Source organism: Plectropomus leopardus, chromosome 5 (assembly GCF_008729295.1).
Source record: "Plectropomus leopardus isolate mb chromosome 5, YSFRI_Pleo_2.0, whole genome shotgun sequence".
Taxonomy (NCBI): Eukaryota; Metazoa; Chordata; class Actinopteri; order Perciformes; family Serranidae; genus Plectropomus; species Plectropomus leopardus.
Genome location: NC_056467.1, coordinates 30,472,511 through 30,494,095, shown reverse-complemented (window position 1 = coordinate 30,494,095; position 21,585 = coordinate 30,472,511). Strand labels below are relative to the sequence as shown.

At 37.8% G+C, this 21,585-nt stretch overlaps 2 protein-coding genes across 2 annotated transcripts in view; one reads left to right on the top strand and one right to left on the bottom strand.

Annotated features, from left to right (window-relative positions):
- Positions 1 to 1,666: 1,666 nt before the first annotated feature.
- On the bottom strand, positions 1,667 to 4,846 carry LOC121943741 (aquaporin-11-like). Its single transcript, XM_042487343.1, has 3 exons — positions 4,249 to 4,846; positions 3,602 to 3,718; positions 1,667 to 2,100 (listed from the first exon to the last, which is right to left on the bottom strand). The coding sequence occupies exons 1-3, from the start codon at positions 4,844 to 4,846 to the stop codon at positions 2,000 to 2,002; spliced, it is 816 nt and encodes a 271-aa protein (XP_042343277.1). The 3' UTR covers positions 1,667 to 1,999.
- Positions 4,847 to 14,965: 10,119 nt separating this feature from the next.
- LOC121943457 (unconventional myosin-VIIa-like) overlaps positions 14,966 to 21,585 on the top strand; it is a 58,286-nt gene continuing 51,666 nt past the window's right edge. The window contains exon 1 of the mRNA XM_042486976.1: positions 14,966 to 15,064. Within this exon, the coding sequence (XP_042342910.1) occupies positions 14,966 to 15,064 (99 nt within the window). The remainder of the gene's footprint in view (positions 15,065 to 21,585) is intronic.

Genomic DNA, 21,585 nt, shown 5'->3' with positions numbered 1-21,585 from the left:
CTAAATTTGATTCAGTGATCTTGAAATTATGATATGGTGTTAAATGGTGTGAGTGCTCTGGACCACTCCCAAAAATCAGTGGGTACTAACAAAGAACAAATCCCTGATACCAGGAAAAAATAAGAGGAAATTTGCATATATATAGTTTCTTGCATGAGGCCCACCTTACTGAACTAAAGAAAACATCTTACTTTTCTGCCAGTGAATACATACACTAAAGGTTTAAAAGCTCCACTAAACTTAGTAGTTAACATACGTAGCAAACCCAAAAACAATTATCAAAACTCATAGTTTTACAACACATTGTTTTAAACTGAATTACATTCACATTTCAAACCTAAACAGTGACCTGAGAGGTAAGTCTTCATGCACATAGTGTTATTTTTAATTTCTGATTCACAATATTTTTTTATTAATTCATACTTCATACTTTGAATGTGAATAAAGTGCCAGAGTGCTTAAAAAGTGTTAGTGAAGGATCCCCAGGATCTGCTGACAGAGGCTTGGACTAATTATTTACAGTTTAATTATTAATGTTTGTTCATAAAGGGTTCCTGGCCTCCTGGTATTATGCAAAAGTAGCCAGGCCCCGGACAAGTTGATGATCCCTGGTTCAACATATTAGCATGCTAACATTTTCTAATGAGCACTAAACTCCAAGTACAGCTGAGGCTGATGGGAATATGAGTCATCTTGCAGGTATTTGGTTATAAACTAAAGCATTGCTTGGACAAATTAAAATGTCCAATAATAATAATAATAATAACAACAACAATAACAACAACAATAATAATAATAAATAATTTTATGATGATTAAAATTTTTTTAATAATTAAAATGATAATAATCATTATAATAATAATGTTTATAATATTATTATTATTATTATTATTGGCTGCATTGCATTTTACATTTTGTATTGTCTCATGTAAAGAGCTGGGTTTTCTGTATTCTGTTTTTATATAAGCTAAAAAAGGAAACTTAAGGGAAAGTCACAAAGTCATTAGGCTTTATCCTCTGGGGATCATGACTGTCTGTGAAAAATATAATGATAGTCTGTGGAATAATTGTGGAGAAACTGTTGTTTTAATCTACCTTGCATAAACCAACCAATCAATTAATTGTATTTCAGAATAATGGCCAACAAAGCAGTAATTTCACAGTTTTAATCTGCCTTTCCAGTTTTTACAGAGAAGTCAAAGGCACCAGTTAAATCTGTGCAAAACTAACAAACCTGTGTACATTACATTCCTACACTGTGCTTACCTCTGGAATGTCACATTAAGTATAAACATGGTTAAATATATACATAGATGTACAATTACACTTCATAACTTTGTGAAGAAAAGTGTTCAACAAATTAAGGTTATTGTCATTTCACTGAGAACACCCAATTCTCAACTTCCCATTAGGTTTAGAAATGTTTATTTATTAGCTAAGTAAATTATTTTATTAAACAAAAAAAAAACATATATCAATGTATATTATTGCTACTACGAGACTTGTTTGCAGGACTTGACATTAACATGCTGTAATCTGCCTAAAAGTCATGCAAAAAGGCAAACCTTTTGTTAGTTATAATGGTTGGTACTGTAGTGAGAGATATTTTAATGTTTCTTATGTGTTTGAACAGTTGTGGAGGTGATTTTGGCTCTAGGTTGTGATTTAAAAAAAAGGTCAACGTTTTTAAATAGTATGAATGTAAACTGAAGAAACAAGCATAGCAATGATTTTTAGTGTTCGACAAACCGCCTCGTAAAGTAAAACTCGGACAGTCAATTTCTGCATGCCTTGAGATCTATCTCACAAAACACTGAAATTTGAGTCTTAAGTTTTCTGTTTAGCTTCTAGGATGTGCTCTTGAGGTCTCTTAAAAAAGTGCATAGAAGTGCTGTTGTTCTTTTTCTAACGTGTGATTACTTAAACTTAGCAGCGTCAACACTGAGTCAGTGACAACATCCCCACATGTGCTCTGGGTTTGAACGCTGCCTGGCGATGCTCATGTCCTCTTCTTGGTCTCCAGGGGGAGATGGGGAGACGTTGATTTCCTCGTCAGCAGAGGGATGAGCTTATCAAACAGCAGCACGGAAAACATCATACCTGGAACAGCCAAAATGTAGAAGAGGAGATGAAGAAAAGGCACAGGTACATTTTATATTTAGGAAGATTGCATTTGCTTTCAGAAACAAAATCTCAATTTGAAACTGGCAACACCTTTGTAATATTTCACAGTATCACAGGTGAAAGAATGAATGAGTGAAGATATACCTGAAAGTACATTTACTCAAATACAATTTGAGGTACTTGTACTTAAGTTGTGTATTTCTATTTTATGCGTCTTTATACTTCTGCTACACTACTACATCTCTGAGAGAAATATTGTGCTTTTGACTGTACTACATTTAATTGATAAATTACATTGTAGATGCACATTATTAAAAAAATTGAATCAATCATGATCTTTTATTATTGGTTAACCCCTTGAAACCTGAGCAAGTTGGTTTAATGTCTTTCAAAAACATGTAAGGCAATTAGCACCTTCACAAGAACTTGCCCAGAATTAGCCTACAGAAAATATAAAAAAAATAAAAACAAAAGAAATGCACAAAAAACAGAAATGTCTTGGAAAAAAAAGTGCAAAAAATGTCATTAACTTTAAATATCTAATCATAATTGATAGAATTTAATAATTCTTGTCTAATAAGTATTTTCTAATATTTTTCTCTCTCTCTTTGGCTCTCTCTCGCCCTTTTTTCTGCCTTTTTTTTAGTTTTTTATGTTCATTTTCTTGTTGGTTTTTACAAATTACAGTTTGCAGGGCATCTCATATCAAGTTGCTTGTTGTCTTTTTAGCCATGTTAAAAAAACAACAACAAAAAAAAAACCCAATTTGCTCGGGTTTCAAAGGTCTTAACACTTTTGAAAGGTGTCTGAATGTAACACAAGAAACTGATGTTGATCCAGGTTTCAAAGGGTCAAACTTCCCAACAGCATGTAAAGTATTTAAAATGAGCTCCGCATTTACTAGCTGCAATATTAATGATGAACACCTAAATACATCAATAATTATAATTCAGTAGTACTTTAAGATTCTGAAATGGGCCATTCTGCATAATCAGAACTTTTACTTTTAGTACTTTTAACTATATTTTGATGCTAATAGTTTTGTACTTTCACTTAAGTCAACCAGGACTTTTATTTGTAACAGAGTATTTATTTAAGTAAAAGATGTCAGTACTTCTTCCAGCACTGATTATCTGTATGTGAACCAAATTGCTCAACAAAATGTGTTTAGTAAATGCATTATTTCCCTCTGAAACAGTGGCGGACTTAGGCTATCTGAAAGGCAAGGGCAAAAAAAGTCAAAAAGGGCACCAGTATGCAAAAAAATCACTAACAAAAACATTTTACAGAGTTCCTACACATTTTTAGTTTCAAAATTCCATACTTTTCCAGGCTTAAATTTCCAGACTTCTCTGTAGATTTTCCATATTTGACATCTGAGTATTAATAGCCGGCCCTTGGAAAACATGAAATCAATGTTCAAGACTTTTTAAAGTCTGCAGATACCCTGGCATCAGCATGCATCAGTGGGTCTTACCCAGCAGTGGGCCCAGCCAGTAGACCAGGCAGTACTCTAGGAAGGAGTGTCCACTGCAGGGGAACTGTGTGGAGAAGGCCAACGCAGGGTTAAACACCGCTCCTGTCACACTGCCACCTGCACAAACACACACATTTATAAACTTTTAAGGCCAAAACTGAAGTTACTGTCCGTTCATTTACAACTCCAAAACAAACAAGTTAAATGTGCTCCCAAAATCTTGGTGGAGAGGTGCTGATTAATGTTTCATATTCACCAAGTTCAAAAATCAGTGAAATATTCAATAGAAGACATGCAATGAGATTGCTTTTTAAATCTATACAGCAGGAATACTCAACTTATGGCCTGTGGGCCAAATCTAGCCCCTGATAGGGTGTCTTTGTATAGTAAATGCACAAACAGTATGATGAATAGAGATGGGATACAGAGACCCTTCAGCATTTAGTACAGCACATATATTAATCATCCTGGCCAAAAATAAATAAAGAGCAACTAACAATGTCTTGTGGGTTGACCTCTGACCTCATATTATCATATAAGTAACACTGAAGTTAGACTGTGTCTAAATTAATAATGCAATCACTGTATAAAACAATCACATGACGTTAAAATAAACAACAACATAGAGAAAAGAGAAAAGTCACCACCTGCATAAACTACTGTTGCGATGACCGCAGCTACAGCGTGCACGCGGTATTTCGCCTCCACCATTCGCGTGTGCGTTACAGCAGTCTGAACTGCAAAGGCGCACGCGAGCTCCACAGCGGCGGCCTTGAGCAGCGGAGCGTGAATGGGGCTGATGCACCGGTAACCGAGCAGCTTGTGCCGCATGTGCAGTCCAGACAACCCGATACCCCAGATCACCGGCGCCGCAAATCGCGCTGCGGCAGCCGCGGCGAACTGGCACACGATCCGGCGCAGGGCGCACCCCCCTGAGAGCCTCGCGTGGTAAGCGTGCTCGAGCGCACCAGAGGGGTTACCGATGGCCCCGCTGAAGGTGAGCCCATGAACAACGGACGCCAGGTACGTCAAGGTGAGCGCGAGTTGAGGCTCGATCCCGCCCACCTCCGAGAGCAGCTTTAGCTCGTGCGTGCAGCAGCACAGCTGGAAGGTAGATACGAGCTCCACCGCATACACGGAAAGCCCGGTGTCCGCGAGGGCCCTGGTCAACAACCTGCGGGTCGCATCGCTCAGCGCGACGATCCCCACGAGCACCGTAAGAGACACCGCCACGTCTGCAGTCATGTTGGCGGCCGGTCTGAGCTCTGGCGGGGAGGGTCTGTGTCTCTGTGCCGCTAGGAGGCTCCGCTCTGTGTTCCCCGCCGCTTGTGACTCTTCTCCGGACTCCGGTCTCCCTAGCCCTAAGTCCTGCTTCCGCCGGCGGATGGAAGCCTCGGATGCGCCGGTCTGCTGCTGCTCTCTCCCGGAGGATGTGGTGGTCCAACCGGGAGCAAATGAGCTTCAGTCTCGGAGGCTCACATGGTGCGGAAGTGAGTGAGTGAAATCTGTGGTTTTCCTCCTCCAACTCTACCTCCTGCAGTGTAGCTGTCATATGTGCAGACATAGGCTACATTTGGCTGAGAACATGGTGGAGAGGGAGTTAAGAAAATCAGACGCCTCATCCTAACGCTTGAAATGTGCTGTGTCAGTTAACTATGACAGCACGGGGTATATCTGCTGGATATTCTGGTATTGTTTTCTTATACACACAGACACAAAACATATATACATGTATATATACATATACATACACACACATATCTATGTGTGTGTGTGTGTGTGTGTGTGTGTGTGTGTGTGTATGTATATATATATATATATATATATATATATATATATATATATATATGCTGCCATCTAGAAAAATTTACAGAAGTATCTGCTGCTGAACCACCAGACTACTGAGCAGCTTCTTTCCCCAGGCTGTGAGACTCCTCAACTCCTCCTTTGACGCCAAAAAATGGAGCAGGATTTAGGATCACCTTTAAACATCATTTCTTCTTAAGCTACGTTTAAGAAGAAATGACAATAAAGTTACCTTGTACCTTGTACCTTGTATATATTCATGGTTTAAATAAACTAAATCTAAATACATTTTAAGATACATTTTACATACCAAGAGATGTGATGCTTCAAATTTAAAATCAGAAATCACAATCAAAGCAGTAAAAAATAGGTAACAGGTTTTTCTCATTTATTTTTAACCTTTATTATACAGACAATTGATCATATATTAATTTAGGTGTGGGGTATATTAACAATTATTTAACACTGACATCACTGCAAGATACAGCAAATATAAATGCAAGCTGAATTTCCTTGACATATCCTTAAGAATTACAGTCATTTGATACAAATCTGTACAGCTTTGTGAGTAAGCAATGCTTACTTTTTAAAAATAATATCTTTCTGGCATCTCTGCTCTTTTTGACAGTAAAAAAGAGAGACTGGAAAATCTGCAGCAAGAGAGGAGGATTACAAAATGCGAAGGGCCTGGCCACCATGATAAGGACTCAACATTGATCATGTATGTTCTACCCAGTGAGCTAACGGGCCAAAGCAATTAAAAAAGGTTAATTACTGAGATGTTAAAAAATATGAAAGCAATACTAATAATAGATCAGCCCCTTCCTATGGGTCAAGATGCACATGTATCCACACAAAACAAAGAAAAGAAAAGCAAACAAATGCATACAATATATAGAATGTAATATGTGTGTATAGAGCCTATACAAAGAAAAGTGAGGGGAAACAATCACCTCAGGCTCAAACCTTGACTTGACCTTTAAAAGTTTTTTCTCAGTATTCTTTATTTTCTACTATTTTTATAATAATTGGGTTTTTATATATTGTATATCCCATCTCATACTCCATCTTTTGTACTTTTTTACATTAGGTCACTTCACAGTAATAATAATAATAATAATGATGATGATAATGATAATGATAATAATAGTAATATCACAGACACTAAGTGTATGCAGCTCTTTGTCTGTTTTTGTAATTTCTGTTTCCTGTGTTTTGTGCTCAAGTTCAAATGCAACATGTCTTCCAAACTTGCAAGTCTGCAAGTTTGGAAGACATGTGCGACAAGTGTGTGACACAAGTGCATGTTTTTGTTAAAAATATCTGACCAGTGTCTCCCCTTATGTTCTTGAGTTATGGCGTTGCAGAACATTATGATGTCACAATTAAGTTGATATTTGAACCACTGGATATAAAATATTATCACTGCATCATTTTATTCTATTAGATATTTGTATGAAATGTTGTCATAATTAGTGTATGAATTCTGAGTTATAGCCAAAAAAGATGTTTTGTGAGGTCACAGTATCCTTTGACCTTTCGATAGTAATCAATGCATCCCTGAATCCAAGTGGACTTGGTACCAAATTTGAGGAAATTCCCTCAAGACATTCTTGCGATATTGCATTCACAAAAATGAAACGAACACAAGGTCGTAGTGACCTTGCCCTTTTGCCTTTGATCATCAAAATCTAATCAGTTCATTGCTGAGTCTTTTTGTCATTACTTTGTGTTCCAGTGTGAGGCAGCTCGGCCGACACTGAAGAATCTTTGTGGAGTTCTTCACTCTCACCAGGAGATGTCGCTGCGTCCTTATTCTATACCTAATTTAGGATTGTGCCTTCATGATACACATGCATATTATCGTATACAGTTTGCTTTGAGGAAACAGTGCATGATGTCATCAAGGATTCAAATATGGTTAATCTGTCTCTGTTCCCTTGCAGATCCTCTTGCAGCTGAAATTGATTGTGAAGTTGAGGACTGCAGTGGGACAGAGAGGCTTAGTGGACTGGTTATAGTGGGACTGATACCTCATTTCAACAAACAGAACCGGTTCTGTTTCGGTTTCCTCACATAGTTGTGAACTTTTCAGAGCATTTCTGCCAAGAGTAAATTAGTTTAGAAATCAGCTGAGCTGGAACTAAAAATAGCAGGTCTTTCTTTCTTTCTTTCTGAAGTGGAAATTTTGGTGGCATCAGTGTCATATTCTGCAGTTTGGAAAGAAAGTCAAGTGAGAAATTGTCAGAAAAAAAGTGCTTGAAGTGGTCTCATTAATAATTGGTTCGTAATTTTTTGGAGGGTAGAGACAAATATCTTTAAAAACAACAAAAATTTGCAGGTAATCCATGTAATCCCAGATTTTGCTTCTACTGATTATTTTTGTTGATCATTGTGCAACACCTTCTGTTCATAACACAAACTTGATTACAATGTTTCACAGCATGACACAGAAATAAAAGCTAACTAACTAACTATAGTGGGACAGAGAGGCTCAGTTTTGCTGCTCTCCAGATGAAAACGACAACTGTATCTTGCTGTTAACTTATGGAACTGTGTGTGTGTGTGTGTGTGTGTGTGTGTGTGTGTGTGTGTGTGTGTGTCTAATTACAACCTCCTCTGTGTTGTACCTCATCACCCCCCCCTGCTGACTCTCTCTCTCTCTCTCTGTAACAGGGATCAGTGGCAGTGAATGAGCAGCTTGCCGTGTCACTGTTAATACCAACAAGAAAGAGGGAGGGAGGGACGAGGAGGAGGGAGTCATTCACTCCTTATACCTCTGCACACCATCACATAAAAGAGAGAGGGGAGGGACGCAGAAAGGATCTGGAACGAAGGAAAAAAAAGATCTGCTGGGAGAAAAGGAGTAGAAGTTGCACTGAGAAGAGAGGAGAAAAAAAGAACTACATAAAAAGAGAAAAAGGTCTGAGGTAGGAGGAAAGGATAAACATGACTCTTTTTCTTCCAGTTTCTTCTGCAGTGGGATTAACAGGTTTCTTTACACTTCTTCTCCTGAAGAAAGATCACACTTTCTCATCCTTTACTCCTGTTCTTCATCCCTCCATCCACTGAGGAGGACATCTGAGGTGAGACCAAAGCAAAGGAAGGACAGGAACAAGAGGACGAGGAGAGCTCAGATCACACAAAAGGGTAAGAACAATCAGTCAGTCAGTGGGCTTCTAGAGGCATGTTGGTTTATACATAATCTCCTTACTCTGAGTGTGTGTGTGTGTGTGTGTGTGTGTGTGTGTGTGTGTGTGTGTGTGTGTGTGTGTGTGTGTGTGTGTGTGTGTGTTTTAAAGGGCCATTGTGTGTTATTGCAGAAATTTCTTTATTGTTCCCTGAATTATCAGCAGTTCAAAATCAAACGTTTTTCTGGAAGTGTATAAAATGTGTCAGCGATACAGAAAACAGATGCAGAGCTGTTAACAGTTTAGCGATTCAGCATTTTATCAAATAGCAATACCAGCACTTATTGTATTGATAGTACTATAAGTTTTCATTATTGTGACAGATGTCTTTCCAAACAATGTAAACAGCTGTTTTTCCAATTAATACTTGGCTTGTTTGTTGAGCAGCGTCATTAGTCTGTGACTTGCTTTTTCAATGGGTATCATATTCTGCAATGCTAATAATTCATGAATCAACTGCAAGCAGTTTGTGACTAATAATAAGTTACACTACGAATATATATATATATTATATATTTACCCCATTATAGAGTTTTACCTCCTTGAATCTTTAAAAATTGACATGAAACAGTGTGTGAAGGGATCATCTTTGGTATAATGGTATAATGAACACACATGAATGGAGTTTCAAGGCATAAATGCAAATACAAGATAAATATCCTACAGTGACCGGTTGTTGTAAAAAAGAATTTATATTCCTTAATAATACAACAGTTTACATCCCTTTTCTGATTTTTTTTGTTATACTTCCATTATTGTGGAAAGCATGGTAGTAATTTATTGGAAAATAAATAATTTGGTTAATCCATATTACATTAACTTTTAACACATCCTCCACATGTATTTGTTATACTGTACCCTGACGTTGTTTTTTAAACGTGCACATTATGTATCAAATTTGTACTGAAGCACTTTTAAAAGTTAAATTACTGAAGAAAGTCAGGTTTTATGTACAACCTCCTCATTATATCTGACTGTGCAGCGGGTTGGGTTTGACTCCAGGTCCCTCCCTGCGCACTCACAGAGCTTTTATACTCTTATCTTGATGTTCATTATGATATCATTTTCTAAACTGGGTGTAGCTAAGGTAATGTCAACATTCATATTCAACCACAATCCGCTGATGTGAGCAAATTGTGGCTGAGAACACGACAACATCACTTTACAAAAGCTGAATTTATTGACATGTTTAGCGCATTGAGGGAATCAATACAGGCTGAAAACATCTGATTTGTCACTTTAAAGGTCCAGTGAGTACGATTTGGGGGATATACTGGCAGAAGTGGAATATAATAAGTATGTTTTCTTTACTGTGTCATCACCTGAAAATAAGAATTGAAATTAACTGTTTATATCGACATAATGAGTGTGTCTTCCTTTATGAAGTCCACCATGTTGCAATGCCATACTTCTAAAGTAGCCCAAAACGGAAAAACTAAACACTGGCTCTAGATAGGGATATTTGCGTTATTGTAAGCAACTCATTCTGAAGAAACAAAAACACAACTATTTTTATTACATAATATCCCCCTAAATCCTACACATGGGAGCTTTAAAACTGACCTGGCTTGAGACAATATATTACACTTCCAGCTCCCTCTGAAGAAACGTTTTTATAGCCTACAATTTTTTTTTTTTTTTATATTTGTATTACTTCTCAACGCTTTGATGTGTAAAATTGGCACACTTCTGAACTTTGTAGGGTTTTTTTTAACATGAAGTGACTGCCGCTGTTGCTCTATTTGTTTATTCTAGTAATTAAAAAAAATTCTAACATAATCTTTATTTTATTTGTACACATTCCACAAAATCAAAAAAGAAAATAAAAGCCAAACTGTATCTTTCACGGGAAACTGTAGAAGCAGTCACCTATCACTTCCAATTTTGATTGCCCCAGAAAGTCACCCAAAATCAATTGTGTTTGGGTGGGTTTGTTTCATATTAGTCCACAGCTGTCATTAGAGGGTTGTGCTCTGCCAGTCTGCCTCTCCCAGTGCGGGGTTGGTGATGTCTCCCTCAGGCCCAGCAGGGCAGGGTGAAGGGTGAGCAGGAGTAGATTTCGGTTCACAGATCGCAACTTATAGTGTGACAGCCGAAAAATTCAAGCAGCTGGTGTGTGGAGGGTTTGAACTCCTCTCTCAAGATTTTTTTTCATTCTTTACACAACTTTTTCTGTCACTTTAGATGTGAGCAAGTGAGTGCAGCACTAGCAGGAGAGACTGAAAATGTGTGCTGTTGTGCCCACAGTAAAAGGGGCTTTAATTAATATTTTACTGTAACTGTATATAAAATTTGAAAACAATTTGAAAGCGGTCTCTCGTAGTGATGCTTTACAGAGCATTGTCAGCTGAATAAGCAGCTTCACTTTGCATAGCTTAACAGTTTCAGTTCATTGTGGTGTTGTAGAACTCAAGATCAGTCTTCGAGGGTTCCTGGCCTCGTCTCAGAATTGGACGCATTTTGACACGTTCTTGTCTCGGTCCTGGACATAGTGGACTCTGGATTTTTAATTGAGACTTGTCGAGACCATAGCAGATTTATTTATTATTTGATTTATTTAATTTATCAGTCTCAGCTCCCTGAAGTCTTGGTCTTGTCTGAGTCTCGGCACACTCTGGTGTCAGTCAAGTCTTGGTCTTGGTTAGTATGGTGTTGACTAAAACACTACCTCATTCTGTAGTTTAGTTTTGGTTCACTCTCACCGCTCTCATAGCATTATCTCACTGGAGGCAGCTGTTTTTTCAAAGAAGCTGTAAAAACCCACTGTGCTGGTGAACATAGGCTTTGTTCAAAAACAGCAAACAAGCAGGAAATGCGATTTTTGCAAATCTGATTCAGACCACATTTACAGGTGGTTTAAAATCTGATAGTGTTGCTTCAAAAGTGTCTCAGTTCAGACGCTCTCTCACAGCTTTTTCAGCTTAGCTTCTGAAAATCCGTCTCATCACCAAAGGTTGAACAGGACCAGTGACAAAAATATGATATACTACGGAAGCTAACTCTAAGGTCAACAACGTCATATACAACCTAACGTTACTAATATTTAATGTCTATGGAACCCTACATGTGACAAACTTTTTCTTTTTTTTGCCCAGATGTTAACGTTCACTGTTGTCCTGTTTCAGTGAGGGCTCTGGTGTGATCGTATCCCTTTCAGAAGCTTTGTAGTCCTGCTTTTTCCCTCCCTCACAATCTGTCATCAGTCCTGTTTTACCCCTTCCTTCTTCCCTTGCTTTTCATTTCTTTCTGTCTAAATATTCTGTCTCTGTTGCAGGAAATTTTAATTTTGCTGTGTTGTACACCTTAATCTACAGGTATAAAATCTGATATGTTTAGACAATATACACACACTCACCTACACACAACCTTTGTCCGAGACCTCTGCTGGGGTAATTAGATGCTGAAATATTGATAGGGTGTGTGTGTGTGTGTGCACGCGCGTGCGTGCATGCGTGCGTGCGTGTGTGCGTGCGTGTGTGTTGCCCTCAGCATTTTATATGGATCCTATTAGCACACTTGGCCTCTGTTATTTTGTTCACCCCAACAGAGTTAAAACCCAGCAGAATTTTAACAAGCACAGTCTTTATGTGTCTGCTCCTCCTTTGATCGTGTTTATAGGTAAACAACACTTGTGTAATTTGTGTGTGTGTGTGTGTGTGTGTGTGTGTGTGGTTGTATATGTTTTAGCTCCCACTGGAGCTGCCCTGTACACTGCAGACTGGTCATTCCCACTTTTCAATTTTTTCTTTCTTTTTGTTGTGTATATATTTCTATGTACACACATGTATGGCAGAGCAACTATGCCTTTGCCACTACAGTGGCCAATGTGAAAAATGCAAATCTATCTACAGCCAGTATTAAATTTGCCCCATTTGGGCTACTGTAGAAACAATATGGCAGTCTCTGAGCAATCTGGTCCTACTCTGAACTCATCAAATACCGACAATTGGTCAGTGGCCCTCTGTGTCTGACACTGATGCACTTTGGGACCTTATAGCAGCAGTATGAAATGCACTGGGCGGTGACATTTTTGGATGCTCAGAACAACTGCTTTAGTATAAAAAGTGAGAAAGTCCACATGTGATCGGCAAGTGGGAGGTGTATAGGTCAAACCAACACCAGACTTTCACCATGGACTCCACTGTTCGTTTCCATTGTGAAACCAAAAGTCAATCCAATTGTTTTAACAACGTAGTGGCCTAGTATGTGTAGCATACTTTGCATGTGACATATGTGACATGGCATATGTGATTTTACATTACGTTAGTGACAAACATACTTATTTGAGACTGAGCCACGCTGTGTGTAATCTATTATGTATGTTACTTGTTGCTGTTGAAAACAAAAGGTGGTTGTGCCTTTGAAGTGAGGGCGCCTATAGACATATGATCTGTAGTCTCTGATGACTTCTTTAAAAGGCAGCTGAAGACTCACTTATTCAAACTGGCCTTTGTTTCGCCTCGTGCTGTCGAGTGCAGTGGTTCTCAACCAGTGGCCCAAGGAGTTCTAGGGGATCCCCAGAAAAATGGACACAAGTTTATTATCTCTATTTAATTCATTCTAGAATTGAGTCCAATATGATTAAGACTCGGTAGAGCGACTATTCTAAACATAGGTCTGCCCACTGCAAAAAGGTGACTTAGTGATCTTACATGCACACTCCACTTAGAAAGATTAAGATACACTCATATGGACAGATTTTTGTAATTTTACAACATTTTGTTCATCTCTCACTCATCACACTTTTTCTTTAGAATGTTTTGCTGCTCATATGTGTGTGTGTGTGTGTGTGTGTGTATATATGTGTATGTATTCTCAGTAATTATTTTTAAATATATTTATGGGCATATTACGATTCAGATCATGTATATGTACATTTATATACAGTACTTGCTCATGAATATGGTTGTATGTCAACATGCTCAACGAAAACACATTCTCACTTTCTCTACCGTTAACTACTCAACTGTAGTTGACAACTATACAGTTCTGGTCCTCATCAGATCTAGCAACCAAAATCTTGCCTCTTTGGTCTTTAGATGGAGGTCCCTGAAGCAAAGTCTTATCAATTTAGGGGTCCTTCACACAAAGAGGTTGAGAACCACTGGTCTAGTGTTTGTAATTTTTTGTGTTTTTAAGGGTAGTTGTTACTCTTTTTCTATTACTTTTTTTATGTGTTTTTATTTGCTGATCTTTTTTTAAAAATCAGTTTTACTCATGTTCGATACAAAATAAACTTTATTTACTTAGTTACCTACTGTTTGCAATTTAAAGTAAGATTTAATTAGCCTTGTAGGACTAGACAGTATATTACTATCTTGATGAGTAGACGCTCTTATTGTTCTCTCTGTCTGTCTCAGGGTCTACAGGTGACTGCTGATGTCCAGTCATAAGGACAGAAACCTGAACCATGGTCATTCTACAGCAGGTAAACACACACATGCACACGTGCACGCGTGCGTGCGCGCACACACACACACACACACACACACACACACACACACACACACTCACACCACCAACAGTGGAACTATTGCAGTTTTATAAAGAAGCTACATCACTCATTAACGATCAGCTGCTCATTACGCTGCATTTTCCCACTGATTCTTCTTTGTAGTCGAACACACACATGCACACAAGATGCTGTGTCTATTTGTGTGTGCAAGCATGCGTTGCCCTTAGTGTCGGTGTTTTTGATACTCAGTGAATGCGTTGTTGAACTTGTCAGCCTTTCTGATCGACTAATCAGCTCTGACAGCCCCACCCCCCCGCTGTGGAGGCCCAAATGGGACGTGCCAATAAAACAACTGAATACACACACACACAGATCAGCCCTCCCCCATCTCTGTGGATGTTTATCACACACACACTGACCTCCATCCAAACTGTACAGGTGTAATCAGACTGTGCTGACTTTTAATTATGTGTATTCGGAAGAAGAAGAAGAAGTGGATGAAATCTGATACAGCAGAACATTTTTGTTTTTATTGTCAGTCTTAAGGATTCTTGTTATGTAACTGGTGATTGTGGAAGAAGAGTGATGACTAAACGTTTGTGGCACATGTGGAATTTTGTTTGAAAAAAGGGAAGTTTTTTTTTAACAACACTGCTCTTTCTCTGTTGCAATTTTGCTCTTTTTTTTTTTTTTTTTTACTACCAAGCCAAGGATATTTTGCGTTTTGGATGTCTCTGTGGATCTTTTTTTAAAAAATATAAATAACAGCAATGCTCGAGAGGTGCAGTTTCACCGGTTTACAAAATAATTTCAACCATTTGACTCATTAGACAAAAAAGAAAGCATTTATGCTTTAGATTTTTACTGTTCACACTCACAGTGGTGTGCAGATTTTAACTAGATGTGATGTCCATGACAAAGAAAATGACCAGGAGGGAATCTGATTGGCCACTGGAGGGCTGGGACCCAAATGTTCGGCGTCTCAGCTACAGATACAACACCCTCATCCAGGTAAACTGCAGTCAGTGCGCAGGATGCCACTGAACACTAATGACTTTTATAGTTTGTATGTAGAATGTAACTAATTAAATTTTTTAACCCCAAGGTATCAGGACACTCAGGTAGATTTATCCATAGATGCTGTTTTAAGTGTTTGTGATTTGTTTGGGATCCAGTCAGTTTCTGGGCTTCAAATTGAGTTAACACAAAATTTATTCTATAATTTATGGGTGGAGAGTGTGATTTAAGTCTGATAACACAACCACTTAACCTATCAACATGCACAAAATGGATGTTTTTATGTCTTCCGGGCTAGTATTTGAAGTGTAAACCTTTGTAACATCCCTGTGAAGTTGTGTCAGGATCTTCAGGCACCACTCAAGGTCACAGTGAATATTTCTATACCTTATCAACCTTAACCATTTGACATCTGAGCAAACTGGCTTTATTTCTTTCAAAAACATGGGAAGCAGGCAATGGGCGACTTAAAAAGCTTAGGAAAAGCAGCGGCCCGGGTTCGATTCCAGCCCTTTGGTGGCCCTTTACTGTGTGTCATTCCCCCTCTCTCTCCTACATTTCCTGTCATTCTACAGCTCTCCTATCAATTAAGGGGAAACCCCCCCAAAAAAATAACTTAAAAATGTAAAAAAAAAAAAAAAAAAAAGCTTAGGAAAATGTCTAGAAAACTACATTTTTGCTGATGATGCCCCTAAATCCTACACATTAGAATCCATTCAACACAGTTTTCAGACACCACAGACAACATACAGCATAAAAATATGACAGAATGATAAAAAGATAGAAGTTAAAGGATAAAAAGATAAAATACAAAAAAAGATAAAACAATTAAAGTGCTCCAGCGCTAATCAAAATGGTAAATATGTTATAAATACCAATAAAAACACTAGCTACAAAAACCAAACCTTAAATAAAAAACATCTAAAAACTGTGAATAAATAAATCATAAATACAGGCTCCCAAATGATCGTGGGCAATGTGCAATTTTCCTACTGCTTGTTCACCAGTGTGATAGCAGCTGGAACAAAACTGTTTTTATAGCATCTAGTTTTACACTTTGGGACTAAAAACCTCTTCCCAGAAGGGAGAAGCTTAAACTCACTGTGCAAAACACAAACATGTTAGTATTTGGGAATACCTCTGACACCAGGCTTAAAGCACTGGAGTCTTTCCCCACTGCAGTACAGAACAGTTGCTCCTTAATATTTTGAATTTCCACCCAGAAGGCTCTGTTCGGCATTCTGTTGCATTAGGAACACTTTGTAGCTATTAATTCCTGACTTGTGTATTGGCAAGTACATAACTGTCTGTATTAATAGCTGTCGGTGATTTCTTTGGTGGCTATTGTGCTGTTTTTTTTCACTTGTTCTGCTTCAGTGAACTAAAAAAAACCTCAGACGTTGTGCTGTTGTTGCTCTTGTTTGGTTTGTTGGAAAAGGAAAACAATGTAATCTGAAGAGTCTTGGTCTCAGAAAGATGAAATATTTCATTCCAGAGGAGAACAGCGCTCAGGGGTCACGATTGGTTTACAGCACTCACATTTGGGAGTTAGATTCAGACTATGAAGCTTTGGTTTGCTTTTTGTGTGGAGTTGAAAATAATACAGCTAAAAGTAAGGCTGCAACGAACAGCCAGTGGATTGTTTCAGCTTTAGAAAGTGACAGTGCTACCGTACCAAAGATGCTGTTTCATATACTCTGTAGAGTACCAACTGAATATTTATATACTTTCACACTGTTTAATACTGAAGTACATTATTATTGAATAATTAATGGAGGTTCAACGATGCATCAATAAACTCCATAAAAGACTATAATTAAATTTTGAGAAAGGCCTAATCATTATATTCCCATATTCTGTCTCTAAAAAGGCTTTAGAATTGATTTTTAGTTAATGTAATGAAGGATTTTAGGGCAAAATGTAATCATTCAGCTCACAATAGCTTTTTAAAATAAATCTGTATATTGATAATTTTACAGTACATAACACAAACGTCAGCTTTATCTCAAATCAACAACTATACATACACAAGGTTACATAAAAAAAAAAAAAAAACAATATCAAAGCATTCTTGACCTGAAACGTGATCCCTTTAGGGGACATTGCATGTTACTACACTCTTTTATTCATATGTACTGCAGATGTGTGTGCCAAGTGACGATAGTGACTGTCATTATAATGAGTTTAGAAAATATTTTTATAATCCTACAAAGCCTCTTTGTTTGTTGTTTATCTGTTTTGTTTAGTGGCTGTATTCTGTCTCTGCTGTGCTCACTGCCACATGAAAATGTCACTGCGACGGAGAGCTGTCATTCATTCATTCAGCAGTTCGCTCGCTCTTTCATTCACTGGACAACCACAATGGAAACAGGACCGAGCTGGTGTGTGTGTGAGAGTGTGTGTTGTGTGTGTAGCCCATATAAGACCATGGGACAAACACAGTTGCCTCTGTCACTTTATTGTACTGTTGGCTTTTGTGATTGAATTACTCAAATACTCATTATTCATTAAGCAAAATTCTGAGGTGCTTGAACTTAACTTGGATACTTGAGTGATTGCAGAGTACTTTTTTTTTAACTGTATTTATTTTATTTTTTAACAAATAAAGTGATGCATAACAATAAACTTTGACAAACCTCTACATCCATATACACAAACATATTTGCAGTATGTCAAACAGCACAAAATGATAAAAGAGTGAGAAAAAGAGGGTGTGAAAGGTCCCAGTACACATTCATATTTATAGGATACACTGTGTCACAATAATATTACATAATCTTAAATTTCCACTGTCCCAACTTAACCACTATTACATTGTTTGTCCATTGGTTTTCACATGCCAAGAACATATTCAAATAAGATTTTACCTTTGGAAAATGTGATGCAAGTAGCAGTATTCGATATCAGTTAGTAGTGATATATCTCTATAAATAAATACATAAAAAAGAAGAAAAAATCAGACAAGCATAAAGGTTAGGGCTAAAGGACTAAAGCTTCTAAGTGGTAATAAAAAGTGTCATTAACACCAGCAGAGGGCAGACGCATACCTGAAGAACAGCCTCCCACCTGCAGACAGATACTGTTCAGCCTGCAGTGTACACTTTCAGACCCTGGAGGGAGCTTGTGTAACTTGTAGTAAACCTAGTACCCAACAAGTGTAACATTACACTTCAAAGATGCAGCTAGTGAGACTTTAGACTGAGATGAAATTACAGAAAGATGAGCCTTTGTACTTTGTCTTTGTATTCATATTTTCTTCTACTTTAAACTCATACTACATTTATTTGTGTTTGTTACTTTTAAGATTCACATTTTACACACAAAACATAAATGTGTCTAAAAGAGTACAATTTGTTAAAACTACACAGCAGTGTGTAAAGAATAATCAGTAGTAGTACTGCAAGTTGATATGAAATCAATATCCAACAATAATATTTTTAATGATGTAGTAAAGGTATGCAATATCCCACAGTACATTATCCCATTGATCTTTACTGGAATAAATTGTGTTGTACATGACAACAGACAAACCTAACATATGTATATCAAAAACTAATGAGCTAATTAAAATTTGCTTTAAATAATCAACTTAATCTCTTGAAATCATAACAGCATATATCTGTCATGTCACCTATGATTTCATTGAAAGTTGATAAATGATAGATAAATAAATAAATACCAATCTGAAAGAGATCATTACAGCACTTTTACCTTTACTTTTAAGTATATTTTTATGATAATACTTATGTACATTTCCTAGAGTAAGATTTCAGTTTTAGGACTTGCAGTTAAGTGTTAGAATCTTACAGTGTCACTATTCTTACTGGAGTAAGGGATCTGAATACTTTTTCCACCACTTTCTGTCTTTTCAGTATTAATATTTTCCCAGCATACTTGCTGTGTCTACATCATACAGTCTATGGTCTGCATGCTTTTGTTCCTTTGTTGTCTTAATGGAGGAAGAGCAGGGACAAAATGTTAATGTTAATTGTCACTGAGGCAGAAAGGAGAGCAACGTCTGTCTGTGTTTTTATGGACAAATTTATTTACCGACAAATACCAACACAATTAGCTTGTCACCATATCTCACCCTGTGACCTTTGACTTCTCTAAATTGTCTATTTAAATGCAAATGAGGTGAGCTGAAGCCTTTATCAATCACTATTACAGGGCCCGCTCAAGACTAGTCTGTTTGGAGTGGGCCGAATGCTTGACCACAGGCAGGCGCAGAGAGATTGGTGGGTGAGATTGGGCACAGCCCTGCGCTGTGTGTCCTGACCCCATCTGTGTTGTGTCTGAAGGGACCTTAAGTCACTATCCTCAGCTTGGGGCTTTCTTAAGAAATGCTCATCTGAACAACCTCACATACTGCACATCCTTGGGTTCCCAGCAATACGCCTGCCCAGTGTGACTGCATGAACGGTTCTTTAGATATGCAAAGGGCACACAAACATACAGTGGTAGATATATGCTAAGATATGGCCTCTTACTAGCTCTCTGTGTCCCCTGCCTTAAAATTCTCTTTAAAGTATTTGGATAAACCTGAATTTAAGCATCCTGTGATGGTCTAAATCAGGGGTGTCATTTTAGTTAGTGGGCCACTTACAGCCCACTTTGATGTCAAGTGGGCTGGACCAGTAAAACCATCAGATATTTTAACAAAATCTGATACTTAAAAAATGCTCAATTTTCAATATGGGTGTAATGCCTTGAACTCAGATATTTAAGTTATTGTAAGGAGAATTTTTTCCTGAGCCTTTTTGAAAATAATTTTCAAAACTACTTATTTCTTTTAATTTGTGGGACATTTCATACAAAGTTGCTCATTGACATTTTCCCAATTTGTATTTTAAAAAATCACACTAATTTGCTCAAGGGAAAGTTTTAAATACTTGTGAAAGGTGTCTGGAAGCAGCACAAGAAAAGTCATGTTGCTCAAGGTTTCAAGGGTTAAATAAAACTAACATAAAAAACATTTTAAATAAAGATAATTTCGTAGATTATTTCAAATATGAATACCTAGTTTTTGGATGTGTTAACTTTCATTTTTATTTCATTTTTCCTTCTTTTCTTTAATGATTCTTTTTTCTATGCCTGTATTGTAAAGCGGCGATAGATGGGCTATATAACAGAAAATTGGGAAAAAAGATGTGGAAAACATGTAAGAAATGTTCCCAGCCAGACATTGTGGTTCATAGTCGGCGTCATAAAGCACTTTTTCTATCAGTCCTCTGGTTGGTTCGTTACCTTTCCACGCAGGAGTGACATTAGCAGGCGTAAGTGAATACCTGGCTCATGTCTGGTCTGAATTATTTACCTGAAGAAAGAGATGATGAGAACACACACCCATCCACCGCAGGCTGCACGGACATTACATCACTGCTGTCCTGCCAACACCACACCAACACTGCGGCGTGTCTCAGTCACGTTTGTTGAGAGCACTGTGTGTGTGAGAGATTACAGCCCTGGTGTTAGTCCATTTTTCTGAATCTGTCCTGTGTATAAACCATTATGTTCACATTTAGTTGCGTGAAATTAGAGGTCTTAGAGGTACAATGAAGGTCAGGGAGTTTATTGAAAAACTGCATGAAAAACTATGTGATGTGATTGAGTTAGATATCATTTTTGCTACACTTAATAAATATATGACAATGTGCAGAGCTAGAGGAACCCAAATTATTACTCTGCCATATCCAGAGAGTAAGAGAGTAATTCATTTATTGTTCATTTAAAGTCATCATGAAAGCCATTGTTTTTGGTTTTCAAATTACATTTATTTGAAGGAGAAATGATGGTGGTTTACATATTTTTCTGCAACTTGCAATGATGCATGCAAACATGTAAAGTTTAATGCATGATGTCTTCCCCCAAGCGGTAATCCTGGGAGCTGAAAATGAACCACTCTACTTGATTGTCTCCATTTGCTGCGGTGTCTGGTTAGTTGACCTGGGGGCTTCATTGATCTTTAAATGACTTGTATAAAAAGCCTCTAAAGGCCTGCGGTGTAAAACAACACTGTCGATGTGAGACTGATGGCGGTGATGAGAGACTGCTGTTATGGAATACACTCAAAGCTAAATGTTTGTCTGAGGCACATTTAGGTCAGACCATAGACTGTATATATTATTAACAGTCTATGGGTCAGACAGTCAGCAATGAAACAGTTATAAGGCAGGTTTCCATTACAGATTTGCACAATACTTAAGTGCTATTTCCTAAATCTCGATCTCTAAAACACAATTTCAAGCTGACTGCGTTTCCATTGAGTGATATTATTGGACTTCTCCCGTGATGTTTTGCGACATCTCCTCTCGCAACATTCCAAGAAGCATGGTGAAGGATGTTCAAAACATTATCAGCTTTATTTCTGTTGCAGCCACCCAGTAGACATAATTTCCAATCGAAGGCAGTGCAATAATAGAAAGGCAAGCCCCTTATACGTGGGAGCGGCCACATGTGAGGGGTTTCTGGGAGGTGATAGTCCACGATTTCACAGAGGAATTGTAGATTCAAAA

Coding starts and splice junctions, on each gene's coding strand:
- LOC121943741 (XM_042487343.1), bottom strand. CDS start 4,846: ATGACTGCAGACGTGGCGGTGTCTCTTACGGTGCTCGTGGGGATCGTC. Junction 3,719..4,248: donor CGCAACAGTAGTTTATGCAG/GTGGTGACTTTT, acceptor GTGTTTGTGCAG/GTGGCAGTGTGACAGGAGCG. Junction 2,101..3,601: donor CTGGCTGGGCCCACTGCTGG/GTAAGACCCACT, acceptor TGGCTGTTCCAG/GTATGATGTTTTCCGTGCTG.